General features: G+C 34.4%; 1 protein-coding gene across 2 annotated transcripts in view; it reads right to left on the reverse strand.

Annotated features, from left to right (window-relative positions):
* The window catches only part of LOC106870854 (DNA mismatch repair protein Mlh1), a 209,173-nt gene that overhangs the window by 53,949 nt on the left and 135,966 nt on the right, over window positions 1–19,258 (reverse strand). For both annotated transcript variants that reach the window (XM_052969928.1, XM_052969924.1), the window contains exons 4-7: window positions 13,259–13,431; window positions 10,628–10,700; window positions 8,460–8,551; window positions 6,598–6,640 (exon numbers count right to left, since the gene is read on the reverse strand). In XM_052969928.1, the coding sequence (XP_052825888.1) occupies window positions 6,598–6,640; window positions 8,460–8,551; window positions 10,628–10,700; window positions 13,259–13,431 (381 nt within the window). The remainder of the gene's footprint in view (window positions 1–6,597; window positions 6,641–8,459; window positions 8,552–10,627; window positions 10,701–13,258; window positions 13,432–19,258) is intronic.

Below are 19,258 nucleotides of genomic sequence, written 5' to 3' on the forward strand. Positions count from 1 at the left end.
TGTGTGTGTGTGTGTGTGTGCGTGTATATATGGAGAGTGATATATATATATATATATATATATATATATATATATATACACACATGCGCATAGAAGATAGATAGATAGATAGACAGACATACAGATTGAGGAAGAGAAACAGACAGACAGATAGATAGATAGATATGTATGTGTATACACACACATACATAAAGATATATAAATATATATATATGTATATGTCTGTATACATATACTCACAATTACACTACTACATATCATTGTTTTTCAATTGAAATTCTATCACTTACCAAAATTAGCATGCTGGAAGAATGCCAACAAAACACTGACAACCAACCATGGCTTTTCCACCCACTTGCAAACATCCACCTCATCCAATAGTCTCTTGTATTGATTTGTTTTTACTATATTTTTGATGTTTCAGAATATATATTCTTATTACTTGCTTTTCACCACGGCCACCATAACAACAGTTATAATAATTAGACTACTACTTCTACTGATAATAATAATAACAATAACAACAATAACCAATATTGATTTCAAATTTTGGTGCAAGGCCGGCAATTTCAGGGGAGGGGTTAGTCAATTACATCGACCCCAGTACCTGACCGGTACTATTTTATCGATCCCAAAAGGATGGAAGGCGAAGTCGACCATGGCGAAGTTTGAACTCATAACATGAAGATGGATGAAATACTGCTAAGCGTTTGCTTGGCATGCTAACAAGTCTGTCAGCTCACCACCTAAATAATAATGATATTAATAATAATTCTTTCTACACTATGCACAAGGCATGAAATTTTTTGGAGGAGGTTACTCAATTATATAAACGCCAGTGCTCAACTAGTACTTATATAGTGAAAGGATGAAAAGCAAATGTAATTTTGGCAGAATTTGAACTCAGAATGTAAAGAACTGGAACAAATACTGCTACGCATTTAGTCTGATGTGTTAAAAATTCTGCCAGCTCACCACATTAATAATAATAATAATAATAATGATAATAATAATAATAATGATAATGGCTTCAAATTTTGGCACAGCAATTTCAAGGAAGGGGATAAGTTGATTACATTGACCTCAGTACTCAACTGGTACTTATTTTATTGACCTTGATGATGAAAGGCAAAGTCAACATTGGTGGAATTTGAACTCAGAATGCAAAGACGGACAAAATGCCACTAAGCGTTTTTCCCAGCATGCTTATGATTTCTGCCAGCTCGTTGCCTTAATAATAAACAAAACTGATCTCAACAGTATTTGATTATTTAAACACAAAATGTAGAGCTGTTGAATAACATTTCAGCTTACCTATTTAACAATGTTGGCAGTTATATTAGAATATGAAATTTATTGAATAAACACAAAATGATTTTTCTTGCTATGTTAATGTAGTGGAGTGGGTGCTGTTTTACAATACTCCAGGTTATGGGAGTGTTTTTAATTCTACTGTCCTTTATTTTCCAGACATATTGAGATAGAAAGCTGGAATTAATTTTATTGTTGAATCTAAATGAACACACATGCTGGAAGTATCTAATTTAAAAAGTATTTTCCAAAAGTACAGTATAATACCACTGTCAAGTGTTATATTTGCTCTACATACCAAAGCTTAAGAGGAGCAGGATGCTTTCAGTAGGTAGTTTTATAGAGCAGGCTGGATGTTTTTTTTATGAGTTGGGTAGCTGGTTGTGCATCTTAGCTAGTGATGTGGGATCTGTGAAGTGATGCTATTCAGGCAAGTATAGCTCATCATAATGTTGTTCCTGTTAAAGAACTTTTGATATTTATGTGTGGTTAAGAAATGATACAGAATTATGAAAAAGAATGAAGAAAAAAGAATGGTAAACTCACTTTCAAAAGGCTAAATAAATATGGAACACCAAAATAGAATAAATAAAAATAAAAATGGAGAGAAAAAACACTCCATGACCAGTATCCAACAAGACTTAGACTGAAAAGCTAATAATACCTCAAAATCTCTGGGCTGAAAGTGAAAGTGGAATGCCTGATCAATTACAGAGGATAAATGCCTAGCCAGCCAACAAGTCAGTCACAGTCACACATGCATGCACACACACAAGGCAAAATCCTGACAAGAGGCTGACACTGAGTGCAGACTATGCAATCAGCATCAAGAAATAACTGAACAGAGCTTTTGTAGCTGCTCAGTCCTTGTAAAGACAACATATCTATATACATGACCAGGTAAACAACTATGTCCATTAGAATTTATGCTAACACCTTGATATAACAGCTAGAAGTGAATAAGCATGTACCAAACTTGGTATATTCTAATGACTTGGCAAAGGTATCCCATTTTAGACTGAAAAAGAAATGAAAGCAAAATTAGAATCTACTGGCATTATAAAATGCACCTGGTTCACAATTTAAGATATACACTACCAAAGTTGGTGGGTTTTTCTCTGTTGTTGTTGTTTTTATTGTGTGTGTGTGTGTGTGAGAGAGAGAGAGAGAGAGAGAGAGAGAGAGAGAGAGATGATAGACATGTCCAACCATGTTAACAATGGAGAATGGATGTGAAACTGATATTATTGATAATATTATAATAGAAATTAAAGTTGTGAACTGGCAGAATTGTTAGCATGCCAAGCAAAATGCTTAGCAGCATTTCATACAACTCTATGTTCTGAGTTCAAATTCAGCCAAGGGTGATTTTGCCATTCATCCTATTGGGGGGGGGGGGTTGATAAAATAAGTACCAATTTAGCACTAGGGTTGATGTAATCGACTTCCCCCATTTCCTTGCTGGCCTTGTGCCAAAATTTGAAATCAATATTAAGATAGACAACTTGATTACTTTTAACCAAAATATTACACAGAATAAGAAATATATATAAATGTATCAATGTCTAAAAGATCCTGAAATGAAAATAAGTAAGACGTAGGATATGAAAGTAAAAACTACTAATAATAGGTATGGTAATGAAGAATTTAACCAAAAGTCATAAAAACCACACTAGAGCAACTACACTACAACCACATACAATAAAAATTTTAAAAAAAACTGCTATACATAGCTACCATCTTATGCAAGATGTAAGTACAATAACAGAATTCTTACAGTCGACTTTCTGTGAAGCTCACACAATGTACAGATACAAAATCTCAACTCAACACTATAACATAACTCACACAACACATACATTCATATAACAATTACCACTCTGGTACTTAAACACATACAATACATGTGACAACATTACATCTGATAGAATAACACAATCTGTACAGTATAGTAAAGTAGATGTAACATACAAACAGCCCCTGCTTTACCAAAAAAGACAATGTCGCACACGCCTTAGGAAGACAGAGATGGATATGGTGGAATATAGAACCATTGAAAATAGATGATGATAATAAAAATAACAATGATGACTAAGCATAAGGCTAAAATTTTCTAAGACTGGTATATATGCAGCTATATATATAGATAGATCTTTAGATAGATGGACAGACAGACAGGCAAACAGTATATGGACAGAAAAAGAAAGAGATATTTTATGTGATTTATACAATAATGTGGTACAAAATTATAAATAGAAGCTATAAGAGAATTAGCTATCTGTCAGAACCTTCCTTTTTATAAGTTAAAAACAAAACAAATAATACTGAATACAGTAAATGTAGCTTAAAATAGTTTAAAAAATATAGAGAAAAATAGAAATAAAAACATTTGAGGCTATAATAAAAGAATAATAAGAAAATTAGAAAGATAATTAGTAAATAAAAATAAAGGAGACAAAATATATTTGGAAAATAAAATTTGAAAAAAGAATTAAATGGAAAAAAAATTGAATAAAAGAAGAATTTAAAAAAGAAACTAGAATGTGAAGCAACACTCACTAACATCAACATAAACAACAATATAGCTGATATGTTTTATCCTTTTTTTCACACTTGCATATAATGCTAAATCCTACCAATTTTGGTCCAAAGTTTTATATTAAGTTTTTCCCATTATACATAAGTAAATCATCATCAATGTCACTGTCATCATCATCACCAATTGTTTAAGATCCTTTTTTCCATGCTGACATGGGTTGGATGGTTTGTAAAGAACTGATGAACCAGAGGAGTGTGTCGAATCCCAATGACTGCTTTGACATGGCTTCTACAGCTTGATATCCCTTCTACAGAGTATACTTGATGCTTTCTTTCATGGCACCAACACTAGTGAGGTCCCCAAGTACTTGCAAGACAAGACCTTTTTCTAAGTTGGATATAGAACTGACAGATAGAGGAACAGAGAGAGCTAAACCTGTTTCTCTCTCTGTATGTATGTGTGTCTATATATATATATATATATATATATATATAGTCACATGTGTATGTATGTGTGTATTTATGTATGTGTGTATTTATGTATGTATGTAAGCATGCACGTTCTAGTTTTATTCTCATTCTTCTTTCAGTCATCAGACTGAGGCCATGCTGGAGCAGTGCCTTGAAGAATTATAGATGAATTGATTCCAGTACTTCTTTTTTTTTAAAGCTTTCTCTGTCAATCTCTTTTGCCAAACTATTATGTTACAGGGACATAATCACACCAACACCAGTTGTCAAGCAGTGGTAGGGAACAAACACAGATAGAAAGACACACACGTACACATACTATGGGCTTCTTTCAGTTTCCATCTACCAAATCCACTCACAATGCTTTGGTTGGCCTGAAGCTATAGTAGAAAACACTTGCTGGAAGTAATACACAGTGGGACTGAACCTGGAACCATGTAGTTGGGAAACAAACTTCTTACTATATAGCAATATATATATATGTATATATATATGATACAAACAAGGTGATATTTTTTCGAATGTAACATTCTGTTAGAATAACAGAAATGTAAGTTTGTTTATATATATACACATGTGTGTGTATATATATATATATATATATATATATATATATAAGAAAAAAAATAATAATAAGGTAGAATGCTAAACTGAAAGCATATTTTAATATAGATGTGTATTAGGAGGATTAAAAAGGATTTCTAACCTGCTTTCATTGCATGGCAAATTTTCAAGAAGAGAGAAAATGAAAATAATGTTTTTTACCAAAAAATTTTAAAATATATAAAAAAATAAATATACCAATACATTATATTGTCTTTGAGCTTTTAAAGTTCAATGGTAATCCATGTAGATAATTGTTAGGAAGATTAGGATGCATGTAATTAAGATTAGTGTTGTGTTTAAAAAAAGCTGAAAGTTTGTGTTAAACAGGAAGTGTGGTGTCAACTAAAGAGTATAAAACCCACAGAATTGTCTTCCCTTACCCACACTTCCTGTTTTGACACTACACTTCCTGTTTAACACAAACTTTCAGCCTTTTTTAAACACAACACGATTCTTAATTCCATGCATCCTAATCTTCCTAACAATTATCTACATGGATTACCATTGAACTTTAAAAGCTCAAAGACAATATAATGTATTGGTATATTTATTTTTTTATATATTTTTTATTTTTTTGTAAAAAACATTATTTTCATTTACCCCCCTTCTTGAAAATTTGCGATGCAATGAAAGCCGGTTAGAAATCCTTTTTAATCCTCCTTATACACATCTATATTAAGATATGCTTTCAGTTTAGCATTCTGCCTTATTATTATTATTTTTTATTTTCGTATTATTTCTCCATGTGCAGTTAACACAACCCCACCATTTACTGACATATATATATATATATATATATATATATAGTTCAAATTTATAGAAAAACAAAGACAAAGACAGATGTAGGAACAACAAGCAAGTGAATTAGTTTGATGCTCAGGAAAAATGGAAGTCTTTTATGTTTCAAGCCTATGCTGTTCCATAGAAATGAATAAGAAGAAATAAATGGAGGGGGAATGAAAAAAAAAATGAGTTCAGTGGCTCAACATGGCAAATATATATATATATGTATATTCATTATCATCACCATTTAATATCTGTTTTCCATGCTGGCATGGGTTAGGTGGTTTGACTGAAGCCAGTAAGCCAGAGGGCTTTGCCAAGTTTCAATGTCTGCTTTGGTTTAAATGGCTAGATGCTCTTCCTAACAACAATTACTTTACAAAGTGTACTGGGAGCTTTTTACATAGCACTGCCACTTCATTATATATATACACACACACACACACACACACACACACAAACATACACATAAACACAAACCACAAATGCATAAACACACAGATCAGTACTTGTTAAAAATATCTTACAAAACACAACCCCAAATATCTCAAAATAAATACTAATGTATGTAATGGAATAGAGCATATTGTCAACAAAGCAGTGCTCTAGATAATGTTTTAGTATTGAAAGCAGGTAAAAGACATACATATGCAAAACAAGAATGAGAAAAGTAAAGCAAGCACTTCTAGCAGTATTTTAAGGTGCCACCAACTAAAAACACAAGCATATAACATAATAGCAATCCTTTTCTCCTGGCTCTCACCACTAACACTCTTTTCTCTCTCTTTTCACCTCTCCCTTTAACTAACCACATGATAGCATCACATACTTGGCTTTAATGTATTAATATATAGATGATAACAAGAAATTATTTATTGAGACTGTTACCTTTTTCAAAATAAATCCAACTCCAACATTGTGAACAGCATACCTACAATAGAACAAGAAGAAAAGGTGGGCTTGTTATAAACATCATGATGACAACAACGATGATGACAATGATTCATAGTAGTAGATTAGTTCCAAGTCAGCCTTGATTGAGCAGGCCTATGACTGAAGACATTCTAGCCATGACTACCTGATTTATATTTTTAAGGACTGCATTATCATTTGCTACTAGAACCGCATGAGCCAATATGTCCTTCCATTTTAAGTTGGTGAGATGGGATTTGAGGGATATTAAAAAACTATTTGCAAAAGATTGACTAATCATAAAAGTCCTTGCATTAACTCAGTAAGCCCCTTGTTTGCTAGATGATATGTGGATATTTTCATAATATTGTTAATGATTTTGTTGAAAAAAATGTATCACTCCACCAAAAAAGTTCAACACTCTGTGGCCCTCAAAGAACTGATAGTTTCTTCTATGCAGTTTACACCTAATGATGGGTGATAGATAAAGGGTTTGCTATACTGAGAACTAGACCTATCCTCCACATACACATGAAAATTGAGACATCAACAAACACCAACAGCAAGTATATTTCTAACCCAAGTCAATGAGAGAGCCTCTACATGGTCCATCTAGCTGTTAGAAATAGCAGCTAAATTGTCCTCAAATCATTGAACTTTCTTTAAAATCCACAGACTGAGCAGTTGTAGTGCACCTGAGCACTGTACACAATAAGGTCATTATAGTTGTTACAAATTGCCAGAAGGGACTAGATCATCTAGACTAGAATGATTTTGATCATAGGTCTGCTTAATGAGGGTTGACCTGGGGCTAAAGAACAGAACATTTTCACCAAGTGCATATGTGTGCCTGCATACATATCCACACACAAACACACCAGCACCACTGCTGCTACCATGAGCACCAGCACCACCAGCAACACTTTTATTGTAATGCCTATTTTATTATGTTGGCATGTTTTTTTTTAAATGGGTTTACAGTATTACATGTAATAGCTGTTTATCTTGGTCCTGCATCAATTCTTGTGAGTCACAATGTTCTCAGAATGAGCATGATCAATTCCCCTTATCTTTTGTCTTCTTCCACCATAGCTACTTTCCACAACCATCACAAACTACTTTCTCACTGACAAAGTATCAGCCATTCACATCATGTTATATTTATCTAAGATCAGCCTTTGAATGAGTAGACTTTTTTTCAAAGGCTTTCCAGTTATGACCATTCTGTCTTTTTCTTCGACATTACACCATGTCCAAACCCATGCCAGCATAAAAATGGACATTAAATGGTAATGATGATGATGATGAAATTTAAAGGCAATTTGACTGATATTTCTAGCAGATTGAATGACCACATAACAGGCTCTCTTACTGGCTGATCAACTTGACATCACATGACAAGACCAGTGGCTGATGACACTATTATCCTATCACTTATCACTCTTTCAAGTCACTTGCTTTTCACCATTTACGCAAGTTATGTAACACTACACACAAACAGATACAGGCTGATATTGCATTCACATATCAATTCCCTTAAGGAGTAATCATGAACCAGTCTGTACAAGACTCCTTGTGGTCACATGTAATCAACATCTATAATACTTTACAAAGCAGTCAAGTAATATGTTCTTTACTGTAAACATATATACCTGTAATCATATACATACTTTAATCCTTATACCTGTTCTCCCACTACATTCTGTGGACTAGTGCCAATACTAGAAATTAATATTTTATATGCATTGCATACAAACTTAACCCCCTCTTTCTTTCAAAATCACATGTACATATGTATATGCACTTGCAAATACACTCATAAACTCAATGATGCTTACCTGCTAACAACTTCAGCTATTTTTGAATGTTCTTCTGCTGGGCTTCGCAAAGCTTTCCTTCGTGTTGCTACATTATAAAACAAATCTTCCACCTGCAAACATCAACAAACACATTTAAGATTCTCATAAAATGTTAACCGAATGAACATTTTCCATCAAACGACAGAGAATCAATAAAAGATAATGCATATTGTTAAAGATATATATATATATTCTAGGAAATACTGCAGAAAGAAGGAACAACAAACAAGTTCATATAATACACATTAAAAAAGAATTAAAAAAATGGATTGATTGTTCATCTGTAAGAGTGATATTTAACAAAGTGCTAGGAACACATAGAAATGAGGAGATGAGGAAGAGTTAGATGTGTTGTTATTTACAGTACCGTTAAAATGTATGTAGATGTTTCCTATACCTTGGGGAAGGACTTTTAAGGATTGGCACTTAGCCCTAGTTTTTTTGGTGTAAAGTGGATGAGAAATAAATCTTTTGTTTGACAGGATGCCAGCCCATCAGTCTATCTCCGGTAACACTCCTAGAGGATTTGGTATCTATTTCTCTGACAGCAAAGTGAACTGAAGCAATATAGAATCAAATGTACTGACCCAAATATACTGACACATCTGCAGAGAAGTGGAGTTGAACTTAAAACCTTTGAGCAGGCAGTCCAATGTAATATCCATTCAAACATATGCAGAAATGAATCAATGAGAGGGAGTGTGTTCTAATCCTCTGCCTTGCTAGAAATAGCTGCCAAGTCTCCATTAAACCATAACCTACTGTTTTTAACCCTTTAGCATTAATATTACTCGATCAAATGTAATACTTATTTATTCATATTGTTTTGAATTAATCATGTATTATCTTGTAGCTTTGAGATCTCAATGATGTGATTGTTTATTTTTAGAATGACATTGTAGGGTAGGTGTGAGAGACTACGTCTGGCTGATTTGAATGCTAAAGGGTTAAAAATGGACATATCATAGAATGTGATCTAAAGTACATTAACCCACTCTGTAAAAAGCCAAATGGTCATGACTTGAATGTCTTTGGACGAAGGCTCTTTAGGTCAGGATTAGTTTAAGACTGAACAATGATTACAACCTAATGCCTCTGTAACAATTTAAGGACACATTAGGGGAATCACTGCAGAATGCCTTAGTATATATAGCATACCCAGGGCAAGTTAAACTGGCTGAGCTCAACATTTACTCATGTAAAGCTGGAGATGGGGGAAGATTTGAACTGACAGTTAATGTTTTCTTCAACTGTCTGTAACTGAGATGTGTCTCTCAATGGTGTGCCAGGAATTTCTGTCCTTCATTAGCTTTGGTAGATACTCAGTTTCAGGTTGTATGGTCTGTAGCTGAGCTGTCTTTGTTCTCTGTTAGGGTGAAGAAGTCTCCAAAAAATAATGTCTGATAGGGCTTGTTAGTCAGCATGATAGCAGTGGCCAGCAAAGGCCACCCAGCATTGAATAACAAGGGGTAGAATGTGTACATAAATCTCTCTTTGGTCTTGTACTCATACCATGAGATGTCTTTAGCCTTCATGAGAAGCCTGGTGTACATGCCATCAAGGCAATTTTGAAGCTCCTTATTCATAGATGAGGTTTCAACTCCACAAAAAAAGAATACTCTCTACACACACCCAGAAGGAGACCATTCTTGCTGAATTTGAAATATATGATTGCCAGGAAGTTTTGGTGTACTCCAGGCTTGAACCTATGTGTATCAGAAAGTCTTTCTTATTTGAAGTCACAGACAACTTTGAGTTGTATGCCATCACAGGAAGCTTAACAGGACACTTATCTTAGTTAAATTACTCTCACTCTTTAACAGCAGTCAGTCTATTTGCAGCTAGATGGCCTGAGTCGATATAATTACTTTTTGTGTCAGTTATGATATCCATGTATTAAGGTTTTCCATTACAAAAAATAAGAAAATAAAAATGTGTATTAATCAATATATTAATCAATAACAAAAAAATATTGAATGGAAGTTATGAAAGTTATTGGCCACTTTTGGTAGAATAACACATCAATCAAATTTAGTAACAGAAACAAATGACATCTTGGTTCTTTTCTTTTCTTTCAAGTCTCAGAAGGTTTGAATGAAACTGAACAAAATATTTTATATTGTGAGTACTAGCCATAATAAGCTTACCGTAATTTGAGTGCCAACATTCCCAGCACATGGTTTAATAGGTGCCTTCAGCTTCCCATCTTGATATGATCCTCTGGAATAAAATGAAAAATAATAAAAAGAATAATATGAGAGAAAAATGAAGCAAGCATAATTTTTTTTTTAAGGAAAATAATTAATAAAATCTTGAGTTTCAAGTCTTTGCTCAACCTTGTGTGAAGAATTTGTGCAAACCGTAATTTTGACTGCTAACAGACTAACTTGTCAGATATTGCTGATGGTTTACTTTACTAAACCACTGAACAAAAATTCCATCAGAGACTTATAAAAGAACACAGAATAGAAGTATCAGCTTTCATAAACAAATACAAAGATGGGGGAAGTAAAAAAAAAAAACCCAAACCCAAAATAAAAAACAAAAACATAAATGAAATAAAAAATAATGAGAAAAAAACTTAAATTCAATTACAAAAAGAACACAATAAAAAGAAAATTTGAATTGATAAAACAGTTCAGTTATTTTCATAATATTCTAATTCAATTTTTTTTTATTTTATATTTTTCATTTTTTTTTCTTTTCATCATATGTTTTTGGCATCTGATAAGAAATTCATGAAAACATTAGTTTTATCACTTTGAAATTTCAAACATGAAAATTTGAAAAGTCATACTTCTAACAACACTACTGTAAAATGGGATGCTATTCAATCTCTGACTAAGAAAACTGAGTCAATCAAAATAATGGGTTAGCTTAAAACAATGGTTCTTAAGCAGGGTCCACATGGCCCTTGGGGGTTCATATAAGATTTTATTGTTTATGTACAATAAACTTGGTTGTATTTCTACAATACTTAAAATATTTTAACAATTTTTTAATACAATTCCTAATAATATTTAACCCGGCCATATCTAAATTGGCCATATCCAGCCCAAATATGCTACCTGCATTATGCTCTAACAAGCCAGATCCAGCCTATCACACTTACTCTTCAATGCCATTATAAAATATACTATCACATCATCACAATTTCGAAGTTGCAAAATAATGCATGTTTAATTGAAAACAATATGAATGAAAAAACATTACATTTGACTAAATAATCTGAGTGCTAAAAGCATAATTATAAAAATAAGATTTTTTAAAAACATTGAATCGGTATGAAGGTCCAGTTGAGTAAAACAGGAATCAAAGAGGTCCATAGACAAAAAATAGTTGAGAAACACTGGCTTAGGGTATGTATAACACAATGGTAACTGTGAAGTTTGAACTCCTGACTAGTGTTTAGTTATTCAGTACATTAACCTCACACTATTACATGCATGTATATACATAAACACACACATACACATGTCCACCAAAATTTAAAAAAGGCAAAGTTACAGAAGCATCGATGGCAATTTAAAACATAACAAGACCTGGGAAATGATGGTCTTTCTTCAGAGAAACATATGACATGGTGCAACAAAATCTGAAAGTCAAAATCCAAAAGGAAAGAATCAGAAAACAGAGTCCAGGATCAAGAACAGTGGAGAAAAGTCATCAATGCCTTATGCTTGAGTGAATGGAGTGAAGGGCTTAAAGAAAAGAAAGATCACTAATGTCACCCTTCTTTATACTTACAGATTTGAGTAAGATGCAACTGCAACATGATATGATGACGATGGGGATGATTTTATTTTTCCTTTGATTTTAGAATGGGCTTGAAAAGTTTGCAATTCAGCATCTTTCTATACACCTGTAACAGTTGGATTCGACCCCATGTTTTGCCACATAGAAATCACAAGGTGATCATGTGCACAAAACCAATTTCAGTCCAATCAATGGCTGTCATTCATGTGATAGGCTGGTAGTATGACTAGGACCTTCTGTGAACAGAGCCTACAAATACAGCTCATTTGAGTAGGCTACTTCAGAGTGGTATTCACTCTCGACACATAGCTGTTTTCACAGCTACACATTCAACCTGGCATGGTTGAAAACACACCATAGCAACAAGAATATGTACTGATGTGTAAAAATTAAACGGATTTTGAATTTCTGACAAAGACATTCTGCACTTGTCCTTTGTGTTGTTTGATCTGAATATTCCTTTTCTTGTATTGCATGAACACTTTCTATATTAATGTAACAATAAATTATGTTCATATACATAAAACAAGCCTTCTCCCACACACAACAGACCTTAAGTTTTGTATTATCTTGAAGGTAATGCACAATTTTCAAGATCCCATTTAATTAACTAACCTCAAGTCCCCTTCCTAGTATCATGGATAGCTATCTCTACAGTTTGCATACTCTCCATCATCTTTCCTCTTTTACACAGTATTTCTTCATTGTTACAGTGCAATATTCACTAATAGTTGCCACAACTGACATGTATCATAACAGGGAGCCTCTATAAGGTCATTTAACCTGCTAGAAATAACAAGTAAATCTCACTGTCTTATAGTCTTAAAAAAAGAAAGGGCACATCAGATAATATAATCATAGATACACTATGCCTAAAACAAAAAAAGATAGGGCAATCTGTAACAACCACAATAACTACAACAACAACATTGTCTTAAATACCTAATAAAGCAGATTAAGAATATTGAAAATTGACTGTGATATATCATTGTTAAACAATAAGATGATATTTAGAAGCTTACTTATAGGCACACTTTGAATCAGCAGTTCTTGTCATGATAGTTACATGTGCAATATGACTGATGCTGGCTAAAGCTTCTCCGCGAAATCCGTATGTTGCTATAGAAGTCAAGTCCTCGAATTTTTGGAGCTTACTTGTGGTAAACCTCTCACATACTATTTCCATGTCGTCTTTCTGTAAATTAACCAGAAACAAAGAATGATCTTATAGTAAAAAGTGCTGAAAGGAAAGTTATGTTACAAAGTTATTTGTGGACACATCTTGATTCTCCATTCTCTCTCATTATGCAAGCATTTAAATATATATGCATGCATACACGCACGCATATATATGCATAGATGAAAGTACTGGTGGAGATTGGTATTTGGAAGGCATAGGAGCCAGAGTAAAAACAGGGTAAAAAAAAAAACATTCAAGGAACTGTTACCTCTAATGGCAGCAAAGCAGTAAATAGCAGGGCTGTATATGTAGACTGTATGATGATTATGCATGTGTATATTTCATGGCAATAAAACATCCCCTAAAAAATGCAGAGGATTTGCAGACAAGAAAGAAATTGTGCAATAGGCAGCTTAGCTATAAGATTATCATGGCAAAGCCTTGACTGAATGTCACCGCAAACCCCATTGCTTTTGTCAAAGTGCTCAACAGCAAAGGACCAGTGAGGAATGTTATTAGAAAGTAATCCCTGGCTCTATGAAAGCTATACTGGGGTTTCATTAAGAAGAGAGAGGAATTAGAAGTGTTGGAGAAGATGACTGTTAACAATTGCCTGCAACACCTGTGTGGAAGAGAGAGAGAGAGCGAGAGAGAGAGAGAGAGAGAGCAGTAAGTTGATAGTTGGTATGTTCACAGAGATTGCCTTTCATTGGAATGTTTTCAAAGATTGGCATAACTCCCTGCAGAATGACCAAGCTTGAAGAGTTTGGCAAAGATAGGGGCTAGCTCCGAGGCACACTGTTTGAGGCTAATTTTAATCATTTTAAGTCGATATATTATGAAGTTTGAAAGCTAAATAAAGTAGCAAATATGTAAGTTTGCTCTGTACAATGACTCCTTATAAAGCCAACTTAGTCGAGGAGTGGTAAGTAAGCAAATGCTGTAAAATTGGTAGAGAACCTCTAGGCAAGGAATCAGAAAGATTGATTACAGTTTTGGTGGTTGGAAGAACTTGCTGGCTGTGATGCATGAAGGCATCTATTGTTTTGGGGATGGTAATCTTGTAGGAATGGTAGTAGTGAGTAAAAGCCATTCAAATGGAAGAGATAGATAAATTTTTCCAGGTGCTGAAGGCCATATTCTTCACTTGTATTTCTACAACACTGCAACGTAAGTGTACATATGCAATAGAGTGCTAGTGTGTTGAGAGAAAAGTTAGGCATAAAAGGAATCAGATGCAGTGTGCAAGAGAGAAGACTGCTGGTTTGGTCATGTGGTGTGGATGGTTGTTGACAGTACCATAAAAACTGCTGGTGACTTATAGTGGATGAAACTCCCGGAAGAGGGAAACTCAGGAAGCAAAATGATGAAGTACTGAAGGATAACCTCAGGATACAGAACCTTATAGAAGAAATGACAAAGAAGGGAGATACCTGGTGGCTTGCTGTACTCAAGAAGACCCATCCTCCACAGCAGAAGTGTTGATGCCACTTTCTCTGATGAAGTGGATTGGCCTACAAGAGCCCTGCATTGGTACTACATAAAAAGTATTTGTGCTGGTACCATGTAAAAGCGCTCATGTTGGTGCCACATTAAAAGCACCCAACACACACACACTGTAAAGTGGTTGGCATTAGGAAAGGCATCCACAGTAAAAACCCTGTCAAAATAGACAATTGGAGCCTGGCGCAGCTCTTCAACTCTTATCAAACTGTCCAATCCATGACAATATGGAGAACAGATTTTGAAGGACGATGATGATAATGATGATGATGACAATGTGGTGTTAACCACTTGGGGGACTTGCAGTTATGGGTTCTAGTTGTGTGTGGGATTTGAAGTGACATGTCTATGGGGATGGATTCATTCACCAGCTTATACATGAAGACTGACTGAGTTCTGGCCTGACATGAAGTACCATATGGTTAAGGGGTAAGCTGGAGGGGGGGGGGTTGTGGAGTATGTGGATCTATCATAGATAGCCTTGTATAGGTAGTTGTTGGACAATGTGATCAATGCAGAGACAACAGTTGTTTGGTAAAGGTGGAGTTTGGAAGTGAGAAAGAGATAAAAGGTATTTGGAATATGGTCAAACAGCTGCTGGTGGTTGAAGAAGCTTTGAGTTGGGCATCACCATAGAAACAAACTGAATCATACAAATATGTGAAGAGCATAAAAAAAATATCATAATTGCATAATCATAAACAAAGTGTATACTGAAAGAGCTTCTTTGTGGTCACTCAACATACTAGAAATAACAGCAAAATCTTCCTTAACCCTTTAACATTTAAACTGAGCATACCAAGCTCAATATTCTACCTATTTTATGATCTGTCCTCTCACACCTACCTTACAAATTCATTCTAAAAATAAACAACCACTTCATCAAAATTTTACACCTATGTGACAATGCATAATTAATTCAAAACAAAGTGAATAAATAAGCATTACATTTGACAGAGTAATCTGAATGCTAAAGGGTTAAATCACACATTACCATCTTAAATAAAATATAATCTCTGAAACAAAAAAAAAAAGAAAAAGTGCGATGAGGTGGCCACAAAAAAGGAGAGATGAGGTGGCCACTTGTGAATGTAGGGCTGACCTAAAACTAACAACAACAATAACAGCTGTATACTGAATATATTTGATCAAGAAGATGGTTAATAATAAATGAACATAGGTTTTAGAAGAAATACAAATTTGTTGCAATGATGAATTAATCTCTACATTTGAAATGGATTAATGGAATTTGAAAAATCTAAATTTGTTTCCTTTTATTTATGAGAAAATACAACAAAATCTTTCAATTTACAAAATCTAATAATTTCTTATTTTGGCATTTAACGAATGACAGAAGAAACACAAAAGCAACAATAAATGTAACAACCACTAAACTATTTCATTTTGATTAATTGACTTTGCTTTAGAAAATAATTACTTATTTCATGTCTAAAGCAGCTGGTGCTTGCAGTGGATTTCCACATCTGCAATGGTTAGCACACATATAGAGGAATATTGAGGAATCTTACAACTGAGTCTCAGTAAATAATACATACATTTTGCAAGTGTTTATGATTGTAGCTGTGTCTATGGCACACATTATTGTCACTGCTTTTATGTACATGCTGGCATGGGTTGAATGGGACTTTATTAGGCAGTATTTTTCTCTTCTTCACTGCCGCTTTTGTTGTTTTAATGTCCATTTTTCCATGCTTACATGGATCAAACGGAGTTTCTTTGAGACTGTTTTTTTACAACCAGATGACCTTCCTGTGACCAACCCATACCTGTTTCCAAACAAGGTAATATTTTCCCCCATGGCCAGACATGTTCTTGCAGAATATTGGAAATGAATGCTGCTGCTTGTATATGACAGTGGCACTCATTTAAAACTATCATGCAATGACAAGACAAGGAGATACAAGCATACACACACACAAATACAGCAAGCTTCTTTCAGATTTTGCCTACCATATCTACTCATAAAGCATTGGTCAGCCTGGGGTTATTGGAAAGATACTTGCATAAGGTACCACACAGAGGGTGTTTTTATTTTTAACTGCTGTTGACACCACCAGACTGAATGGTACTACCCAGGTATTAAAATCATAATGATATCCAATAGGCTGCTGAAGAATGGATATATATATGTTTGAAGTGCTTGTTTATTTATGTGTGTTGTTGATTGTGACCTTTCATATCTTGTGTTCTTGTGGTTTTGAAGTTGTCCTTCATTAAGATTCTAGTTTTTGTAGGGTTGAAACTTAAGGAATTCTTGGTTTCTTAGTTTATGGTGGTTTTGTTGTATGTATCATGCCATGTATTGATATTTCATGATTGTCCTTTATTGGGATTCTAATTCAAGCAAGAGTTATACTTATTTAAGAGTTTCCAGTCTATGGAGGTTTTGTTCTATATATGTGTGTGTATGTGTGTATATAAATATATGCACACACACATACACATGCATATACACAATATATATATATTCACATAAGGTCACTATAATGCTGCTTGTATCATGTAACTTAGTACAACCAGTCATATAGTCAGGATATTGGCAACCAGCAATCTTACCAAGCTGATTGGTAAGGAGGATGGTTTTCGTTGGACACTTTGCAGGACACAAAATAAAACCTGACTAATGAACTCAGGAGAGTCAACAACCATCTAACAGCTGGGAGTAAGAGACCCATAGTCTTTGATTACACATATCTCCAGGAGAAGGAAATTCTAAAAAAATACCTGTTTCATTGTAATGCAAGAGATTTTGTTCTTATAAGTTCTAGACTAGTTGGCTTTGTAGGTGAGAGTCAAAGAGATGTTGTGCAAGTTGTTACTGTCTTTAAATATTTAGGATAAGTAAATTTATCAGTGATGCTCATACTTATCGACAGGTTGACAGTCACCATTTATATAGGTGGGAGTGCTGAAAAGTTCCAGCCTTCTGAGTTCTTTTACAAGGCTTATAAAAACTGAAGGACCACTGCAATAAGTGTGTGAATCTGAGAGGGAAATATAAGAAGGGAATAAAATCATAATTAACTGATTCTCCTGTATTTTCTTTTACCCAAAGCCAGCAACTTCTCAGCACACCTGTAACATCTAGTGCTATGAAGGAGTCATCCCCGAAGCACAACACAGCAGCAAACTGGCGAACAAGCAAAACACATACATTGAGTATGTCGATAATGTTTACAACAGTCGATAATGTTTACAACAATAGTGCTGTTCTTTATTCATAATTGAATTTAATCTTATGTATGCACTGCCATAACATACCAGCAAGTGGTTCTTACACTATTTGTAATTTAGTCATAGACAGGCAATTCGGTTTGGCCCTTGTTTAATTCAGGTATGTTATGTTGATAAGCCACAAAAATGGTAAAATATCAGTATCCATCACTCCTGAATGGGACTGGAGTTGAGTTGTCTTGTCTGCCTATGACTTTCAGGTGTTAAAACACCCAGCATTATGAACTGGCAAACAAGCAAAATACATACATTGAATATGGGTAGTCGATAATATTTATAACATTAGTGCTGCTCTTGATTTGTAATTAAATATACAGGGGTTGGACAAAATAATGGAAACACCTTAAAATTTCAAACAAATTTATTTTAATATGGGGTAGAACCGCCTTTGGCAGTAATTACAGCTTGAATTCTATAAGGTATGAACTCATAGAAAGTTTGAATTGTTTCCAAAGGAATTTTTGTCTATTCTTCAGCTAAAACAGTCTCTAGTTCTTGTAGTGATGATGGTGGAGGATATCGACTCCTTACTTATTTTTCTAAAGTTCACCATAAATGTTCAAAAATATTAAGATCTGGGGACTGTGGTGGCCAGATAGGATGTTCAACTTCACTTGAATGTTCCTCATGCCATTCAGTAACAACTTTAGCTGTGTGAATTGGTGCATTATCATCCTGAAAGATTGCGTTTCCCTCCTGAAACAGTTCCGCAACCATAGGATGAATTTGATCAGATAAAGTGCTTAAATAGTCTTGACTATTAATTCTGCCACGAAGGGAAACCATTGGGCCGGCGGATTTCCAAGATATAGCCCCCACCCCAGATCCTCCTTCATGTTTAACAGTTAGAAGAAGACAGTCTGGGTCAAATGCTTCTTTTGGCTGTCTCCACACGTATACTCAGTTGGTGGTTGGAAATAAGGTAAAGGATGACTCATCCGAGAAAATAACATTCTTCCACTGCTCTAGGGACCAATTCTGTTGGTCTTTACTCCACTCTAAGTGCTTTGCAACGTTAGTTTTTGAAAGTAATGGTTTTCTGATTGCAGCCCTCTTGTGAAATCTGGCTTTGTGCAGCTCCCGG

This window comes from Octopus bimaculoides, chromosome 1 (assembly GCF_001194135.2).
Source record: "Octopus bimaculoides isolate UCB-OBI-ISO-001 chromosome 1, ASM119413v2, whole genome shotgun sequence".
NCBI classification, from domain to species: domain Eukaryota; kingdom Metazoa; phylum Mollusca; class Cephalopoda; order Octopoda; family Octopodidae; genus Octopus; species Octopus bimaculoides.